The sequence below is a fragment of the Heteronotia binoei genome, chromosome 2, assembly GCF_032191835.1.
Source record: "Heteronotia binoei isolate CCM8104 ecotype False Entrance Well chromosome 2, APGP_CSIRO_Hbin_v1, whole genome shotgun sequence".
In the NCBI taxonomy this organism is placed as follows: Eukaryota; Metazoa; Chordata; class Lepidosauria; order Squamata; family Gekkonidae; genus Heteronotia; species Heteronotia binoei.
This window is the reverse complement of record NC_083224.1, coordinates 41,561,473-41,581,405: the sequence shown is the minus strand read 5'-3', so window position 1 is coordinate 41,581,405 and position 19,933 is coordinate 41,561,473. Positions and strand designations below refer to the sequence as shown.

General features: G+C 43.2%; 1 protein-coding gene across 5 annotated transcripts in view; it reads left to right on the top strand.

The window, feature by feature from the left end:
• Positions 1-19,933, top strand: part of EYA2 (EYA transcriptional coactivator and phosphatase 2) — a 183,097-nt gene that overhangs the window by 115,180 nt on the left and 47,984 nt on the right. For all 5 annotated transcript variants that reach the window (XM_060230858.1, XM_060230860.1, XM_060230861.1 and 2 more), the window contains 3 exons: positions 3,758-3,935; positions 8,685-8,809; positions 11,086-11,169. In XM_060230858.1, coding sequence (XP_060086841.1) covers positions 3,758-3,935; positions 8,685-8,809; positions 11,086-11,169 — 387 coding nt within the window. The remainder of the gene's footprint in view (positions 1-3,757; positions 3,936-8,684; positions 8,810-11,085; positions 11,170-19,933) is intronic.

Sequence of the window (19,933 nt, the reverse complement as noted above, 5' to 3'; positions counted from 1 at the left end):
CAAGATCAACTGCTCCAGTTTAATACAGAGAAAATAACCCTAGGAATTTCTCAGGTTTTGATGGTGCTACAGTGGTACTGATCTAGCTGGTGTACAAGGAGAGTCTGTCACAAATCCCATCTTAGAGCACAACTAGATATGGGGTACCTGGGGACAGCTTCTTCACCCAAAAAGTAGTCAACACGTGGAATTCACAGGAAGTGGATGAGGCTACAGGCATAGACAGCTTCAAGAGGGATTGAACACTCTGTCTGGGACAGTGATGCTCTGTATTTTTGGTGCTTGGAGGGCAACAGTGGGAGGGCTTCTGGAGTTCCAGCCTGCTGGTGGACTTGATGGCACCTGGGTTTTGATCACTGTGTGACACAGACTGTTGGACTGGATGGGCCATTGACCTGATCCAGCATGGCTTCTCTTATGTTCTTATGCTGCAGGGGCCCATCCTGCTGAGGGGCACCGCATAGGGGAGGAGACATCTCCACTACGATTGCCCTCCTGAAGCATTTTTAAAGAAACATAGTTCCTGCTGTACAATTGGTGTGATGTCTGCTGGAACCCCAAATTGTCTAGTTGTGCCCTTCATGCCTTAGTTCAAGCAGCAAATCCAGCAATTGAAACTGGGTAGAGAGGTGATCGAAACTGGGTAGAGAGTTGTTAATTGCCTAAACTAGAAGAGCCTGTCCTGTTTTGACATCAGTTAGGGCATGTAAAGTGAGAGGGACAGAGAATTTGTGTTTTTACCAATTTCTTTTGTTCGTCCTTGCTTCAATCTGGCTTTGTGCTAAAAGTTTGTTTGTAAACACTTTCTGTTTAATAAATATTTAAACAGTTAATGCAAAGAGCTGTATTCTGTACCACATAGACCCCCACTGTTTCAGACACGTTATTTTAAGAGGGAGTCCAAAGAGGGGTTAGCAAGTGGTTATTCCTCTGGGACGCCCAAGGCATTAATAATAATAATAATAATAATAAAATTTTATTTATACCCCGCTCTCCCCACCGAGGCAGGCTCAGGACGGCTTACAAAGTGTGGCAAAAGCCATGTTGAACAATAAAACAGTCTAAAATCAGTCTAAAATAGTCTCATCTCATTGCTATCTCAGTTATATTAATGTTAAGGATGGCGTGATGTTTAGTCAAGCTCCATCTTGGAAGGCTAGCCGGAAGAGGGCGGTTTTGCACGCCCTACGGAATTGGCTAATGTCCCGTAGGGCCCGCACCTCTTCCGGCAGCTGGTTCCGCCATTGGGGTGCTTTTATAGAGAAGGCCTGTTGTCTAGTTATTTTTAGTTTGGCCTCCTTTGGCCCAGGTACTTCCAGAAGGTTTTGTGAGCTGGATTGCAGTGCTCTCTGGGGAACATATGGAGAGAGGCGATCCCTAAGGTAAACAGGTCCTTGGCCATATAGGGCTTTAAAGGTAATAACCAGCACCTTGTCCCCGTGGGAGCCATGTGCTGGGCAATGGGAGACGCTGAGGCGAGGCCTCTGAACTTGGAAGCGAAGCTGAGGGTTCTGATCCCCTCAGTGGAAAATCTCTATATTGATCAAGTTGGGGGGGGGGGGTCGGTAGCATCTAAAGAGTAAAAGGGAAAACCTCCTCCAGGGAGTTGGGAACCCCAAAGGAGGGCAGGGCAGAACTGGAGCCTATAGGGAAGAGCAGGCACGTTTCTGCCACAAGCTGCATGCCTGAGAGGGCAAGATTGGTAAAATGCTTAACATCTGATTTTTTTAAAAAAATAACCTTTATCTAAAGTCATTCACAGAGCTCAGCAACTTGGCAGGGGACTTGGCAACCAAATACTTTCAAAACAATTTTGCGTTTTTCCTCCTTTTCCTCCTCCTCCTACCGATCTTGGCCCTGGCTCAGGTCTTGGGTTGTATTGCTGAAGACATTTCAGAATCCTTATGGGGAGCTCACAGTATCATATGAGCAGCTTTATATATCCCCCCACCCAAAAACTAGCTGTTTCCATCATCTTTCAGAGAACTTCCTCTTCTTCCCCTTCCAGCCTTGGCTTTAGCTAACAAATATTGAATATACCATCTAAAATGTCCCATGGAGACCCTGGTGAATATGAAGCTGTTGGAGTGTGCTTGTTCTCTTCCTTCTTTGGATGTCCACCTGTTTGTGAACCTCATGTTTCACATATGTGAACACCATATTTGTGTATGGATATATTACATGCAGAAATACCATATGAGAATGCTTGCCAGTAAAAGTTGCTGTTGACCAACTATGAAGTGAGTCTTCCCTTTTTTTCCAGTGGAAATACTGAAATGGACTCTTAGAGCAATAATACTCTATGGGACATAAACTACAAAAATGTTTCCTAGATTCTATTTCCAATAAGTTTGGATAGTGGATGTTAGAATGGGGAGAGACTGTAAATTTGGTGCTGCTGCTGCAAAAAACAGGCCCCCCCTTAGATACGTCCAGATAAATTCTCCATTATAGTCTATGGGGTCATTGACCATAATGTCCCCATAAGCTATAAGGAACCAAGGGCATTTAAAGGTGCCATGGTCCTTTTAAATGTGTTTGTGGAGCTTTAGCTTCACCTGGAACGGATGTGGCTATCCTGTTTTCCTGGATAATCCCGAATTTTTTGGGGGGGGGATTATCCAGGATTGGCTATACTTGATAGCCAAAAATATAAAAAGGTAGTCCCCTGTGCAAGCACCAGTCATTTCTGACTCGGGGTGACATCGCATCACAGCGTTTTCACGGCAGACTTTTTATGGGGTGGTTTGCCATTGCCTTCGTCAGTCATTTACACTTTACCCCCAGCAAGCTGGGTATTCATTTTATACCCCCCTTCTATATCCAGCTGAAAGAATAGCCAATAAATATTGATACTGTATTTTCTGGCTTTTTTTCCAGCTTGGATAGAGCCAGGTGCCCACTTAGTCTTGACTATTTCTGCCCTCTTTTGTAAATTGCAGTGAATTGTGTAGCATTTTGTGACTTTCGTAAACCATCCTACATATTTTTAAGCAATCAGAATCCTGATTCAGTAGAAAAGAGTAAGAGTCCAGTAGCACCTTAAAGACTAACAAAATTTGTAGCAGGATATGAGCTTTCATGAGTCACTGCTCATTTCTTCAGAACCCTGATTGTATGCCTAGTCAAGCAGCCATTCACCTTTCAGAAGCTGGATGCAGAACATGAGTGAAGACATGTATAAAGGGTGAAACTACTGGTGACTTCTTATCAGAATGCATTGCAGCTTTCATGTAATGCAGTTAATATGCTCACGCTGCTTCCACAGCGGAGCAGTGCTTTAGAAGAAACAAATACGCTGTACTTTGCATATGGCCCTTGAGTGCACTGGACGGGACTTGCTAGAACACTGAGCAAGTTATGATCTTGCTCTTCCACTTTCCAGTTCTTGGTTTTGTAAGCAGAATTAACTCTACTGAAATAAATGACATAGAAATCCATGTGCCCTTGACAATGTGCTTCGTCTTCTGCTAAAATTTGTTTGTGCATGGGTCCACTGAAAACCATACAGCTTGCAGAAGAGGAAGCACACTTTGCAAGAGAACCTATGTATTGTGCATGGAACTCTTTCATAGGATCCAAGCCATTAATTCTACAGAGTGTATTTGAGCATAGTAGTGCAACATATTAATAAGCCTGGCTTGTGCTAATAATACCTTGCTTCATTGCTGTCTGTTATTCTTTCTGCTTAAATGTTGGATTCGGCAAAGCCTCGGCTTCTTCAGAACAATTAGAGTTGCTGTCTCTTCTTTCAAAGGAGTACTCTTCATATCCCAGCTTCACCCAAAGCCAGTATTCACAGTATTACAGCTCCTCCTACAACTCTTCATACATGTCTGCAAACAGCATCAGTCCATCAGCCATCCCGACGTCTGCTTATCCACTCCAAGACTCATCGCACAACATCAACAGTCAGAGCACGGAATCGCTTTCTGGTAGGTGACTCAAGTAAATGCTGACATTCCTTTTCTCCACATAGCAACTGTGGCTCTGGGTAAGGTTTTGTTTCAGTTGTGCACCATATTTTCAGTGTCCACCAGTGTTTAGCCCTAGGGCCAGTAAAACAGTAACCTGGAACCTCATATAGGATATGCTTGTCTTATTACTCACTTCCTCCTGCCAGATCCCACCTATTTAGGATAATGTGGTCAAAATTCGAGATCAGAGCCCACAGTTTTAAGTGGGTTTCAGCTATGGCCCCTTCCGCCTGTTCTCTAGGAACTAGCCACTGGCATTACAGATTTAAATGACAACTCTGTCTGCCTTATGTGTGCATAATGTTTCTTGTCACTAGGATAATATATGTTTTAAGCCCCAGATATTGTACTCTATGATACTCCTTCTGCACCAGCTGTCACCTTCAGCTTGTCATCTTCTGGATGTTCCCTCACTGAAGGTGAACCACCTGTTGTAAGTGCCTGTGCTTTCTTTGAGGTCACTCGCAGTATATGGAGCAAGCTCCCTAAGGAGGTGCGGGGAGTACCAACCTTCAGCATAAGAACGTAATAAGAGCCCTGCTGGATCAGACCAGTGGTCCCTCTAGTCCAGCATCCTGTTTCACACAGTGGCCAACCTCTCAAGGGCCAACAGCAGGGCATAGAAACTACAACCTTCCCCTGATGTTGCTTCCTGGGTCTGGGATTCAGAGGTTTAGTAGTTAAAGGTGCTATTGGACTCTTTACTATTTTACAGCAACAGACTAACATGGCTAACTCCTCTGGTTCTGTTTCAGCGTATCTGAAGAAGTGTGCATGCACATGAAAGCTTATACCTTGAATAAAACTTTGTTGGTCTTAAAGGTGCCACTGGAGTTGAATTTTGTTCTGTTGCTTCAGACCAACATAGCTACCCATCTGAATCTGCTCTATTCTTGTTTCAAAATCAGAGCACCTACATGCCACAAAACAGCTCGGCAAAACTAATACAACAGCAGCCCTGCTAATACTTAGCCCCAGATATATTTTTAACATAGCCTGTCTGAATCTAAAGGCACAAAGTATAAGCTTTACCACAGACAAAGTAACTCACCTACCATTACCAACCAAAAGATATAACATATGAAATTCATGTGAAGGGATGGGTTACCACCAAGGAAGTCCAGGGTTGCTGTGTATAAGCAGGCAATGCCAAACTATTTCTGAATGTCCCTTGCCTTGAAAACCATAAAGGGTCATAAATTGGCTGTGATTTTATGGCATTTTCTATTTCCAAGTGGCTAGCAACATCCTCTAAGATATCCTTTAAGGCAGTGGTTCCCAAACATTTTTTGTATGGTGACCCTCAGATTTACTTAATATGGTGACCCAGCTGGGGCTGGCCCATAGTTGGCACCCAGGCAAACTATAACCTTGGCATACATCTAGTTCAGCATTCCATTTTCTGCAGTGGCTAACCAGATGTTTTTGAGAAACTAACAAATATCACTAAAGTGCAGCATCTCTCACTATGACCCCTAAGCAAGTAGCATTCCAACCTGCACGGCCTTTGCATGTGGAGGTTACATTCCAGCCTTTGACCACCTCTCCTTCTCCATTCCTTTCTCTAATCCCCCTCTTAAGATTTTCACTCATTCTAGTGACTATTAAGACACATTTTACTTTATCAACATGTATATGCAGTGAAGAAAAACTGCATATACTGTTTCCAAGGTCAGATCTTGATTTCCAAGATACAGGAGAGAGCAATGGAAAGGGCAGGGGTGGCCATCAGAGACAGCTGGTCCACGACCCACAAACAGAGGTTTTGTGACCCACTCTTGGAACCTAACCTACAGGTTGCTCCAAGGATAGCTGGGTGTCTTGTAAGTCCATTTGCTGTATATAGCTTGAGGGTTTGTTCATGTACACTGTTCTCTGATGGCAGCATTCCCATACAACATGAGAGACGGTGTACATGCCCGCCCCTGCTTGCTTTCAGGTTGTGAAAGCTGAGTTATTATGAATATTTTTTTTGTCTTTGTGCCCTGAGGTGTGTTCCATTTTTGTAGGGGCCAACTCCGGCCCCCTGTGCGTGCACATCAGTTACCAATGTGGCTGATGTGGAAACTGTGAGAAGCAGTTAAAGCTTTCAGAGTCAAGATCATGAGGGATGAGAGAAACAAGTACTAAGTGCAGAGGTGAGACAAGCATTGTTCCCTCTAAGCTGAGTTAGTGTGAGCTAGCTCGCAGTTTTTTAGCCTTCAGCTCACACATTTTTGTCTTTGCTCAGGAAGGATGGCCCCAGAGCCAACTAATTTATGCAGTAGCTCACAACTTTAATACCAGTAGCTCATAACATAGAATTTTTGCTCACAAGATCCCACAGCTTAGAGAGCGTATTGGAGACAAAACAGAAATCTCAGGCTTGAAGCAGGAGACCTGGGCAAAATTAAAATTTTGGAATTAAAAACATAGATGTTTGAGAAAAAAAATAAAACAAGCTGAGAGTTAGCACTGGTATTGAATTCCTTTTTAAAAAAGAGATAAGACAGCTACTTATAAACATCTAGTTTTGGGAGACATTTAAGAAGATGTCAACCTAATTGAGGGCTTTTGTTATACCTCCAGGTTACAGGTTAAGTACTGAAAATGAGCTCCCTTTTAAAATAAGAGAAACCATCAGTACTTTTCAGAGTGATCCAAGATTTCTTAGAGTGCATCACTTTTAAACTTGGGGATTTCAAGTATTGTTATCTTTGTATGTCCTGTTGGAATACAGTCTTCAGTATCAGTTCCCCAGCGAAATGTTCATTGGCAGGCAGTATCATTTATGTAAAATTCCACATCGTTTGTGGATGATTGCTGTATGTACACCCACAGTGGGGTCTGCTCACTTATGGAAGAAACCTGCACATCTGCTGTTACTCAAAAAGAAAAATAAACTAATATTGGCTTTTGAAAAGGAAAAAAAGAGGCTGTTCTGAAAGTACTTGGAGGATTTTCTGTCTTCGATGTTATCTCAGTCTGGGATTTTGAACAGTTTTCTCATGGAGGAACAGGGCAGATTCCTCTTTAAAGCACTGAGCTACTGGAGAGGTTGGGAGGCCACTTATAAAATTGAGGTCAATGGCTAGCTAAAGAGGTTTATGAAAATGAATCCTATCCTTGTTAGTCTTATCTATAACATGCTATTTATGATCCCCCCCACCTCATACTTAATGGTCCTTTCTTCAACAAGCACCCAAATGTTTGATGCACTTCTGAAGGTTTCAAAATGGTTAAACCTCCTGCTCTCTTTTAAATGGTTTGGCTAAATTGCAATCTCAGTTCTAAGATCATTTATTTGGAAATGAGCACTGTTGATTTCAGTGGGAACTGAATGCCAAGTGAAGGTGCTTAAGGCAAGAACATACATTTTCTAGGGACTATGTTATAGGTTGTTAAAATTCCATATTATTTTTTAATTAAATTTCTGAGATCAAAATGTCATCCAACTTTTAAAACATCTCAGTTTTCATTCATTGAAGGGGGGAAAAAAGAACAACAAACCTTTTTATGTTCTGGGGCACAATTTAAAAGGGAATATAACAGAATGTTAAAAGATCTAGATAAACTCTGTCCTGAGGGTGTTGTAAACACATACAATTAATGTGTGTGTATTTTAAGCAGCTCTGAATATAATAGTACTGAAGAATTAGCAGTTCTCTTTACAAAGCAATTTGCTTTTTTTTAAAAAAGTTACTGTCTTATAGAATTATAACACTTTCATTTAGATCCAGTGCTCCACTTGCACAAGGATTGTAACTCTTCTGTGCTTTCTCTTTCCTCCAGCAGGCCCTTCCAGTCTTGGTAAAGTTGATTCCTGGGGTTGTGGAATCCATGTGGGTTGGTGAACTGCATTGAGGGGGAAGGGGGATAAATTAGTTCTTCCTCCCTTTCCTGATACTATTGTTCTGCTGATAATAGAGGCAGGAATAGTGATTTCACCTCAACTTTCAAGAGTTGGAAAGGACTGCTGTAGGTAGGGAAGAGCAAGCAATCACCTTCTGCTTACAGATTGCTGGACTCAGCCCATAGTATCTGAGATTAGCCTTGGAGTTATTCCTGGAGTCATCCTTTGCTGCTGACTCATTTGGCAGCTTTGTCATACACAGCTAATTATGTATAGCCAGCAGTGGCCTTGGATGAGTGTGGTCATTCCATCTGTCCCAAAAGAAGAAAAAGAAGAAAACCCTAGATTTATACCCTGCCCTTCTCTCTGAATCAGTCTCAGAGCGGCTTACAATCTCCTTTATCTTCCCTCAAAACAGACACCCTGTGAGGTGGGTGGGGCTAAAAGAGCTCTCCCAGAAGCTGCCCTTTCAAGGACAACTCCTGCGAGAGCTATGGCTGACCCAAGGCCATTCCAGCAGCTGCAAGTGGAGGAGTGGGGAATCAAACCCAGTTCTCCTGAGATAAGAGTCCATACACTTCAATGGGGCCCGGATGGGCACCATGCCATGGATGCCCACACATGATCATTGGCCACATCTTGTTTTAGTGGAGTACACATGAAGACTCCTCCAAAGTAATGAACACAGAATTAGTTGAACTCTTACCAACAGGGGTTTAAACTTAGGTGGAAGGGGAACCGGAAACTAAAATAAAGAATGTTGTAATCGTTGTTCCTATCAAAGCGGTTTTGATAAGTTGAACAACCCTGTGTTGTTTTTAAACCAGCATGAGATCTGTAGTGGCCCTAAGTTCCCACCTTTTCTCCCATCATAGGTGAATACACAACACCTGTAAAAGTCACAGAAGCTGACAGGCAGCACAAAGGGAATGATGGGAAGCTACGAGGACGATCAAAAAGAAGTAACGAGCCCTCCCCAGCTGCTGACACTGAAATTGAGGTAAGAGACAGGGGTGTGTGTTCTTCCCCATTTTTGCTTTGTGTTGGAATAAATCCAAGGCAAGAATTACTTTAGGAAGTGTGGGAAATTGCTTCTGTAGCAGAAGGGAAGCATTGGAACCTTTCCAGTTCATGATCTATCTTTTCAATCACACTTTTTCTTAACTTGCGGTTAGAATGTGAGAGGCAGTATGATGTAGTGGTCAGAGTGCTGTACTAGGATTCCAGAAACTGGGTTCAAAACCTAGCACTGTTATGGAAACTCACCAGGCCCATCACATTCCGTCAGCCTGAAGTATATAGGTGGATCAGAGGAGAGTGATGTGACAGGCCACTTTGGGTTCCCACTGGGGAGAAAAGCAAGACATTAAAAAGCATAAATAAAATCTTTTGACCTTTGTTGATTGTATGAATACACAAAGCTGCCTTATACTGAATCAAACTCTTGGTCCATCAAAATAGATCCAGGTGGGTACTGGGTGGCCATGTTGATCTGAAGCGATAGAACCAGGGCTTTTTTGTGGGGGGGGTAGGGGAAAAAATCCAGCAGGAACTCATTTGCATATTAGGCCACACCTCCTGAATCACCATTGTTTTGCACAGTAGAGACTCATTTGATTGTTAAACCACACCTCCTGACACCAAGCCAGCCAGAACTGCATTCCTGTGCAATTCTACTAAAAAAAAAAAAAAGTCCTGAATAGAACACATTAGAATCCAATAGCACCTTTAAGACCAACAGGGTTTTTTTTTAATTCAGGGCATAAGCTTTTGTGTATATGCACACTTTGCTGGTCTTAAAGGTGCCATTGAATTCTAACATGTTCTGCTGGTCCGTCAAGGTCAGTATTGCCTACTCCGACCGGCAGTGTCTCTCAAGGGTCCCAGGCAGAGGTCTTTCACATGACCTACTACCTGAGCCTTAACTGGAGGGACTGGAAATTTAACCTTGGGCTTTTGTATGCCAAGCAGATGCTCTGCCACTGAGCCATAGCCCCTCCCTGAATTTGTTTGCTTTGTTTTCCCATTGTGTAATGTGTCCTTAGGAGCTTTATGGATGCTAGTATCTTCGTTATTCCCTTTGCATACTTACCATAAGCCATACTTACACCCAGGGGTGGAATTCTAGCAGGAGCTCCTTTGCATATTAGGCCACACACCCCTGATGTAGCCAATCCTCCAAGAGCTTACAAGGCTCTTTTTTGTAAGCTCTTGGAGGATTGGCTACATCAGGGGTGTGTGGCCTAATATGCAAATGAGCTCCTGCTAGAATTCCACCCCTGCTTACACCAATAGAGTTGTCCAATCAAATATTTCACTTTATTGCATTGTAACTAATCCAGTTATGAAAATATGTTGATTTTTTAAAAGAAAATTTATGCTATCTCTTCAGAGACCTGCTCAAGGCTGTTGACAGAGTAAAATAGCATAAAATCATAAAAGCAGCATAAAGTATTTAATATTTCCATTTACTGTCTATGGGTGTAAAAGCTGGACAATGAAGAAAGCTGACAATAAAAAAGTTGATTATTTGAAGCATGCATTGGAAGAGAGTTTTACAGATTCTGCGGACCACAAGAAGTCAAATAAACGGGCTCTAAATCACATCAAACCTGAACTCTCCCTAGAAGCTAAAATGACTAAACTGAGACTATTGTACTTTGGTCATATTATGCAAAGACCTGCATCACTGGGAAATGCAATAATGCTGGGAACAGTTGAAGGCAGCAGGAAAAGAGGAAGCCCCAACATGAAATAGATTGATTCAATAAAGGAAGCCCTCAGTTTGCAAGACCTGAGCAATAGGATGTTAGGGAGGACATTCGTTCATATGGTCACCACAAGTCAGAATGAACTTGACAGCACTTAACAAACACACAGAATTATCCTCACAATTAGGCCTCAGGCTGGAAGCAAGTATCAAACCCCTTAGCTAAAAGCCTGTGTAAATGTTATGTTCTGGCCTGGGACCTGAAAGAGAGTAGGGTGCAGGTGCTAGGTAAGCCTCAAGGGGAGGGCATTCCACAGGTGAGATGTCCCTGCTGAAATACCCCATCCTTGTCTGTTACCTTCATCACCTCTGCAGGCAAAGAAGGTGTGTCTTAGCTGATAGGCTGGACAGTATGGGAGGAGGCAGTCCTTCAACGAGGAAAGGGGTTCATCTTAACTATGCCTGGACTTGTTCTTTTCCTTTAAACATTTTGTGCAGTTCTATATTCCCAAATGAATAAATCTTTGCAAGCAATTGTGATTTGTCTCTTCTCTGCTCCTCTACAGCGTGTGTTTGTGTGGGACTTGGATGAGACGATAATTATTTTTCACTCCTTACTCACAGGAACCTTTGCCTCCAGATATGGGAAGGTAAGTCAAATTTGTATGGGGTTTTCTTCTTTGGCATTACTGTTCTTCCACCCAGAATGCATCGGGGATTGTACAGGCAGCTAATACAGCAGATTTTCAAACAGATGTTGTTCATTTTCTTAAGAATATGTTTAATATAGACCAGTGGCACTTCGCTCAGACATGTGAAAATCTAATTACCATCCCATCTTATTGCCTGTAGCCCACGTTCCTCAAAGGAGTGTATTGTTCAGCATCTGCTAGGTAGGACACTGGACTGTTTTTCTGGTTGAGACTTTTTGTTTGGAAAAAAAACAAGTCTATTAACAGACACGATGCAAGAACCCTCCTCCAGCCTGGGTGGAAGTTCCATATTTTAAAACTGAGGTGCTGGGTTTTTGTTTTGCACATTTTCTCTAATAAGGTTTGTCTGTGAAACAATGCAGCAGCTTCATGTAAAGGTTTCTACTGCTGAACTGTACTGTTTCAGTGTGTGGGGACTGACTATTTGAATGTTCCCTTCTGCTTAAAAAAAAAAATCTCAGAATTCTCTCTGACATGTAGGTTTTCAGTGTGCTATGTCCTGTGTACCTCTTTCATGGTACAGCCCTGTGACCAATACATGTCAGATCCCATAGTCTATGAGAAGGATGGAGAACCATTCCTATGTTCCCCTTTGCCGCAGCAGTTCCTTCCAGATCCCTTCGTGGGATCTGTTCATTCACTTATAGTCTACCTTTCTCACTAAGAGTCAGGGCAGGTGTAGAATAATAGCTACACAAGTAGGGAACTGCACTGAGGAAAGTAAAGGCAGCAAGATTGCCTTCCTCTTCTCTCAGCTCCCTGGACAGCGCTAAGTATTCATGAGTTTCACAGCTCTAGAAATCAATGCTTCTGGAGTTAAATCAGGGCAAGGCAACAGTTCTTTCTGCTGCATTCAATCCATTACACAAAGTCGATGACCATGTCATGAGGCTTTTAGTACAAGTTTGTATTTAGTATAAGAGCCCCGTGGCGCAGAGTGTTAAAGCTGCAGTACCGCAGTCCTAAGCTCTGCTCACAACCTGAGTTCGATCCCCAGTGTAAGCTGGGTTTTCGGGTAGCCGTTTCGAGGTTGACTCAGCCTTCCATCCTTCTGAGGTCAGTTAAATGAGTACCCGGCTTGCTGGGGGGAAAGTGTAGATGACTGGGGAAGGCAATGGCAAACCACCCCGTAAAAACTCTGCTGTGAAAACGTTGTGAAAGCAACGTCACCCCAGAGTCGGAAACGACTGGTGCTTTCACAGGGGACCTTTCCTTTCCTGTATTCATAATACTGTGACCCCATGGCAAAAGATTAAAATTTATGAACTGGGATAGGCAGATGTATATATTTGGTGCATGAATTACAGAATCAGCCTCAGAGATTTGCAGAAACAAAGTTTTGTGGTTCTCTTTGTCTTTTAGGCATTATAGACAGTTTCAAAGAACTCTGAAAATGTAGCTCTTTAAGAGAGATAAACAAGGAGTCTCAAACAAAATTAAAACTTGTTTCCAGGTGGTTTATATTTGTATCTTAGATATAGCTTTGGCCAATTTCTCTGTTCCCCTTTAAGAACAGAAATGTGACATCAGATGCCACCTTAACTACCTTCCAAGGGTACCATTGGCTGCATTGACATGTCATGATAAACCGTGGTTTGTGCAACCACCTGTGGTTAGCCTACCAGACAGAAATAATAAATCCTGATTTGTATGTCAACCCAGTCTGTTTGCAGCTTGACTCCTGTCTCCCATCAGGAAGCAAATTCACCATCAACTGTCTATGTGACTGCAAACTTGGGTGCGTGAATTAAGATACTGCAGGAAACCATGAACAGTATGAGTTCTGATTAATCAACTGCCTACCAATCCTAGTTTGGTACCGCTTAGCAAATCCCCAGTGTTGGACTGTATTCTAGATGTCACATCCAGGGTTTGATCAAACCCTGTTTTGTCATGATGCCTGAATGCAGCTAGTGCAATTCTTTATCCATGATCCCATATGCTGTTAGAAAACAGTTGGCCTTATACACAAGCCCACACATTTCTTTGTAAGCTCCAGAGCAGTATTTAAGACTGCATCTCATCTCCACTGCAGAATTTATGAAGTGCCAGGTTTTAATTTTGTTCAGCGATTTTCTACTTTTTATTTATTTATTTGCCATATTTGTAGTTTAACAGTGCGCGGTTTGCAGGGTGGTTTGTAACATTCTTAACCATGCAACTTTAAGTAATAAAAACAAGTTATACATTTCATAAATATAGCGAGAGTCTCCTATGATCCCTCAGTGCCCAAGAGAATGAACATCAAATAAGTTCAAAGTTGATTTGTCTTAGATCAAGTTTAAGCACTTTAATAAGGAGGGGAAGAGACTGCATTTGCTGTTTCTTAAATCAGGACTATCAGCTTGGGAACCCTTTGAACAGCCTCGAACCCAACCACAGGAATATGATTTGACAACATTTGATGATTTTACCAGCTGGGCTTGTGTTTATGATGGTTATAACAAGCCAGACGTGCAATTAAAAAGAAAGATTTATTGTCCGACAATAGATGTGTATGCAGATGAAAAGATATAAAAGACTTGTGGCATAGGCATCCGCTGAATTGTTTGGAATGCTGGTAAGGCTTCCAGTGTCTTCCTGTGAAAAGAAGACATGTGTGCCTGAGGGCTGGAATGGATGCAGAAGTTTGCCTAATTGAAGCTATGGCTCCTAATCCTTGCTACTTGCTCTAATTGGGCAAGGAGCCTCATTTTTTTCCCTTGCAACTGATCTGATAGTTGCAATTGTCAATTTAGGAGTAAAAGCAATTGTTAACATAACATAACATAACAATTTTATTTATATCCTGCCCTCCCCGCCGGAGCAGGCTCAGGGCGGCTCACAACAAAATTCCATACATTAGTTATACAAAATTTTTAAACAACTACATTAACAGTTTAATTAAAATTCTGATTAAAATCTAAAATTAATAAAATATTATAATATGATATGCTAGTGCTGTTTTCCGATGGCAAGTCCCCTAACAGCTTCCTTCTTAGTTAGTGAAGGCCAGTCGGAAGAGGATAGTCTTGCAGGCCCTGCGGAACTGTTCAAGGTCCCACAGGGCCCGCGTTTCCTCTGGAAGTTGGTTCCATAGGCGTGGAGCCATAGTGGAGAAGGCCCGGTCGCGGGTGCTTTGCAGCTTCACCTCTTTCGGCCCGGGAATGGTCAACAGGTTTTTCCCGGCTGACCTCAGTGCTCTCTGGGGTTCATATGGGGAGAGACGGTCCCTAAGGTAGGCAGGGCCTCGGCCATATAGGGCTTTAAAGGTGATAACCAGCACTTTGTAACGAATCCGGTATACAACTGGCAGCCAGTGCAGTTCGCGCAGCCCAGGCTGTATGTGCTCCCACTTTGGGAGCCCCAACAGCAATCTGGCCGCCGCGTTCTGCACCAGCTGCAGCTTCCAGGTTCGGTACAAAGGCAGCCCCCATGTAGAGGGCATTACAGTAGTCCAGTCTCGAGGTGACCGTTGCATGAATCACCATTGCCAGATCTTGGCGCTCCAGGAAGGGAGCCAGCTGCCTTGCCCGCCTCAGATGGAAGAAGGCTGACTTGGCAGTGGCTGCAATCTGGGCCTCCATTGATAATGAAGGCTCCAGTAAAACTCCCAGGCTCCTGGCCCAGCACGCCGCTTTCAGTGGCACCCCGTCGAAGACCGGGAGAGGTATTTCCCTTCCCCGGGCGCCCCGACCTAGGCAAAGGATTTCTGTCTTCGCTGAAGCTTGTTGAAGCTTGCATCTGCCAATAGCAACTTTTGAGATGCTACAACTTATCCAGGTCATTGCCTTCACATGAGAGGACTGCAAAAACTTCCAAAACCAACTAATCTGTCATTTCTGAAAGGTGCATCCACACCAGCTAGTTTCCAAGGATATATCCTGGCAACAACTTGAAGCTCTTTGAAACAGGGGCAGTCATTGTTCAGTGATCTGCTTCTAAGTTGGTCATAAAAAGTAATGGGAGGGGGAGGGGCCAGCAGGGCCAGATCTACCTATTATTTGAGGGGGGGGCAAACTAAAAAATGGCACCCCCACTCAAAAAAAATGGTGTGGGGGTGTGCCCGTCACCCCAGGCAAGGCACTCCCCACCCCTGCAAAGCAATCGCAGTCTTCCACTCCCCCATAGGTGCCCGTCCCTTTTTTCCTTCCTGGGTCTGTGTACAGTTTAAAGCTGTGATCTGGTGGGAGTGGATGTATAAAGTAAAAGATTCTAAGGTAGCCCATTCACTAAATAACCACCTTGCGAGAATAAAAAAAAAGCCAGCATTCCACAGGACACTGTGAAATATAAATCATGGGGTATAGTCACAAGAAATCTTTACCATCTGAGAATAACATTGAAAGGGCATAATTTGGTGGATTCCCCCCCCCTTCCCCCTCGTTATGTGCTGTCTTGGCCAATTACAACCAAGTTGGAGTAATACTAGTTGCTTTAGCTCTGATCCTCTTTGTAGTCGGTCGGTTTCCCATGCACATCTTGCAACATAATCCTTCATTAATCACTCATGACAGGCATTAATTCCACACTTGGAAAAACCTGTATAGATTAGAACCAAATCTCTGGACAACTGAGGTCAGTAGAGGCCTTGTGAGCACTAGATGTACCTTGATGTTATTGTTTTAGGGTTTCTCCACTCTCCCCTTTTCTTTTATAGCTTTCAGGTGTGATAAAGCATGAAAACACACAATGCTAATACCTTTTAGTGCTAAGAAGGTGAGGGAATGGCAGGCGGAGAGATGGCACAAGCCCACAACAGGAGCAAAGTTGTGCCTTAAATTTAGGAATGATGATAACCGTGTTAGGCAGCAAAAAATGGCCTTTTATTCCCATTGAAGAGTTATTCTCAGTTCCCTATAGATTCTTAGATTGACCTAGTGGATCCGAGTCCAGTAGCACCTTAGAACCCACCAAGATTTTTTTTTGGTCAAGAGTAAAAGCTCCCTTCATCAGATATATTATTTGTTTCATCTATTTTATTACATTTCTGTCTTGCTATCTCCTGCAAGTGGGCTCAGGGCAGGTTACAACCAAATAAAAACAATTAAAATACATTGCAGTAATCTAATTTAAAATCTTATAACATAACTCCCAAGATGACAGTCGATCAACAAAGTTCCTGAATGAGCCTGTATGTATGCCCAGATGGATCAGAGAGTTGGGCAAGTGGGCATCAAACACCACCGTTAGTTTATCTGCATACAGATAGAATAGAGCAGGGGAGGCCAATATAAATGGACACCCACCACCTCAATGTTTAAAGGCCTGGCAGAATGGCTCAATTTTGACTCTTTTCAAGAGCAAAGCCTAGAGTAGGTTTGGGGTGGGTAGGGGACAGTGCACAAACTATTTGCCTAAGGTTTAGATTTTTTTTTTAAATGGCCAGTGAAGGGAAATTTTTCTTGATCCTTGATTTTATGGCAAGTAGCTCAAAAGTAGGTCAGTTGTCAGACTCTAGTCCACCAGCATTTAAATGCCATATACAGGGGTGGCCAACGGTAGCTCTCCAGATGTTTTTGCCTACAACTCCCATCAGCCCCAGCCAGCATGGCCAATGGCTTGGGCTGATAGGAGTTGTAGGCAAAAACATCTGGAGAGCTACCGTTGGCCACCCCTGCCATATTAAACAATAGATGTTGGTCACAAAAGCTTTAAAATGCAATACAGTTAAATGCTGTTGCGTGAGGAGGCTATCAATACAATCCTGGAGGAGAAAGAAGGGGCTGGACATATATTTGTAGTATGTCCAGTAATCCATTTCTAATACAATGGATTCAGTACATGGGAACCATGCTAGGAATCTTTCTGAACTCAGTTTGTGAACTATATTAGATTTTAAAACAAATGATGGTTCATAAAGCCACAATCCAGCATGAAAAGTGGTGCCAGCATGAAGAGTGGTGAACTCTAATCTGGAGAACCAGGTTTGATTCCACACATCTTCGCAAGTCTTCTGAGTGATCTGGGGCCAGTCACAGTTCCCTCAGAACTCTCTCAGCCCCCTCTACCTCACCAGGTACCTGTTGTGGGGAGGGGAAGGGAAGGCAATTGTAAGCTGCTTTGAGACTTCTTAGGGTATATTACTCTTCAACGGGCATAAGAGACTCCCTGGGAAAAGCAGCAGGGTATAAAAACCAACTCTTCTTCCTCCTCTTCTGCTTCCTCCTCCTCCTCTCTCCTGCAGATAATGAATTGTGCTGGTGATAGGCAAAATTCCCAGATCTCAGAAACTCTTGAAAAGCTCACCAAATGTGTGGGCTATAAAAAAAAAATGAGGAAAACCAAAACTTTCTCCCAAAGCCTTGTGTGTCTGCGTTGTCTGTTTTATCTATTCAGATTTTAATGCTATGTTTGAGAAGGCTGTAAACCAGGAGTGTCAAACTCATTTTGTTTTGAGGGCTGAATCTGACATAAAGGAGACTTTGTGGGGCTGGGCCTAGTCAGGCCAGGGCCATGTGTTCCTATTTAAGATTAGGTAGCAGAGATATAAACTTTATAAAGGACACAAACAAACACAATTAAATATTTTTTTTTTAAAAAAAACTTAAAACATTAGCAATGGTTGGTCTTAAAGGTGCTTTCTTTGTACCTCTCCCATGAGATCTGGGAACTGGGCAAAGGAAGCTCTAGGGGGAGAAGCCTCAGCAAATAGAAGGAAGAGAGGCTTGGCTCAGTAGCTCTGCTGTGCAATTGCGAGAGCCTGGCAAAGAGCTGTCCCTCCCCCCCTTCCTCCCCAAGGGAGGAGCCTCAGCCAATGGAGAAAATAGGTTTTGCTCTGTAGCTCCAATACAATTGAGCAAGCCTGGCAAAGCAAGCTGTGATGCAGAAGGAAGCAAGAGAGAGGGAGAAGGAAGCAGATGACATCCAGTGGCTCGGGGGCCTGATAGGAGCCCTCCAGGGACCTTATTTGACCCCCGGGCTGCATGTTTGATACCCCTGCTGTAAACCATCCCAGCTGCTGTAACACACTGTGTGTAGGGCTACCCTTGAAGACACTTCAGAAATTGTAGTTGGTCTAGTATACAGGGGCCAGAGTTTTGACTAGTCTTCATATAACCCCAATCTTGTGGTAGCTGCACTGGCTCCCAATTAGCTCCTGATGCTAATTCAATGTGTTTTCGACCAATAACACCCTGAACATTCTGAGACCCTCATATCTTTGAGACTGCCTTTCCCAATATGACTCCCCTCACTCTCTTTGGGCTTCCTCAGGGGGCTATTGCTGGTGCCTAATCCAAGAACAGCCTGTTTATCATGTACTATGGCAAGGCCCTTTTTGGTGGCTGCCCCTGCCCTCTGGTACCAGCTCTCCAGGAAGGTCTGTGCCTTTTGTCATATATTAGGATTTTGCAGGGCATGTGAGACTGTCTTGTTTTGTGCAGTGTTTAACTGGGCCAGCTGACTCTCCTGATTTGTTCCAGAGCTGATGACCACTGAATTGTAATTAGAATCTGTTTTATTGTATTTATAGGTTTTATTAAAATTTCTGATGATTTGTACCCCACCCTTCCCGTGAACAGCTCAGGATGGCTTTTTTATCTATTCAAGTTTTAATGCTATGTTTATGTATGCTGTGACTTGCCCAAAGTCCTCTGTTGAGGAGAGGCTACAGATTATAAACATAATAAATACAAGCACCAGTCGTTTGTGACTCTGGGGTCACGTTGCTTTTGCAACATTTTCACGGCAGACTTTTTACAGGGTGGTTTGCCATTGCCTTCCCCAGTCATCTACACTTTCCCCCCTGCAAGCTGGGTACTCATTTTACCAACCTCGGAAGGATGGAAGGCTGAGTCAACCTTGAGTCGGCTACCTGAAGCCAGCTTCCGCCAGGATCGAACTCAGGTCGTGAGCAGAGCTTAGGACTGCAGTACTGCAGCTTTGCCACTCTGTGCTACGGGGCTCTTATACATACATACACACACACACACGGCTTTTTTTGAGCAGGAACACAGTTCCAGCTGGCTCTGCATCAGGGGTTGGGACCTAATAATACTTATGCAAATAAACATATACATACATACATATATATATATATATATATATATATATATATATATATATATATATATATATATATATATATATACACACACACACACATATGAAGCTGCCTTATACCGAATCAGACCCTTGGTCCATCAAAGTCAGTATTGTCTTCTCAGACTGGCAGCGGCTCTCCAGGGTCTCAAGCTGAGGTTTTTCACACCTATTTGCCTGGACCCTTTTTTGGAGATGCCAGGGATTGAACTTGGGACCTTCTGCTTCCCAAGCAGATGCTCTACCAGTGAGCCACCGTCCCTCCCCTTTGCTAACTGATTTTTAAAAGGGGGTGGAAATGGAAGGAAAAGTTCAGACTTCTCAAATGGCTTGACTTTGCAACAAGTTCAGACAGTTGGAAGTATGGGGTGAAAGTACTGACATCCATAAAGACTGGGCTTTCCCTGAAGTCAAATAACTCTGCTTTGAAGATAGGTGAGGACAGGGTGCCAATGATTGGGGGACAGAAGGTGGATGTTGCTGTTTGATCATGCATTTTAAATCAGGACAGAAACAGCAATGACACTGGACCAATCAGCTCATTTGATTGCAGCCCTAGTGAAAGGCAACTGCTAGCTAAAGTCTGTGGCAGCTACATCATTAGGTTAGATTTTAGGTTAAATTATTCTGGGATAGGCATCCAGGATCACTTGACCAATGCAGAATCCTTGGTTACCCT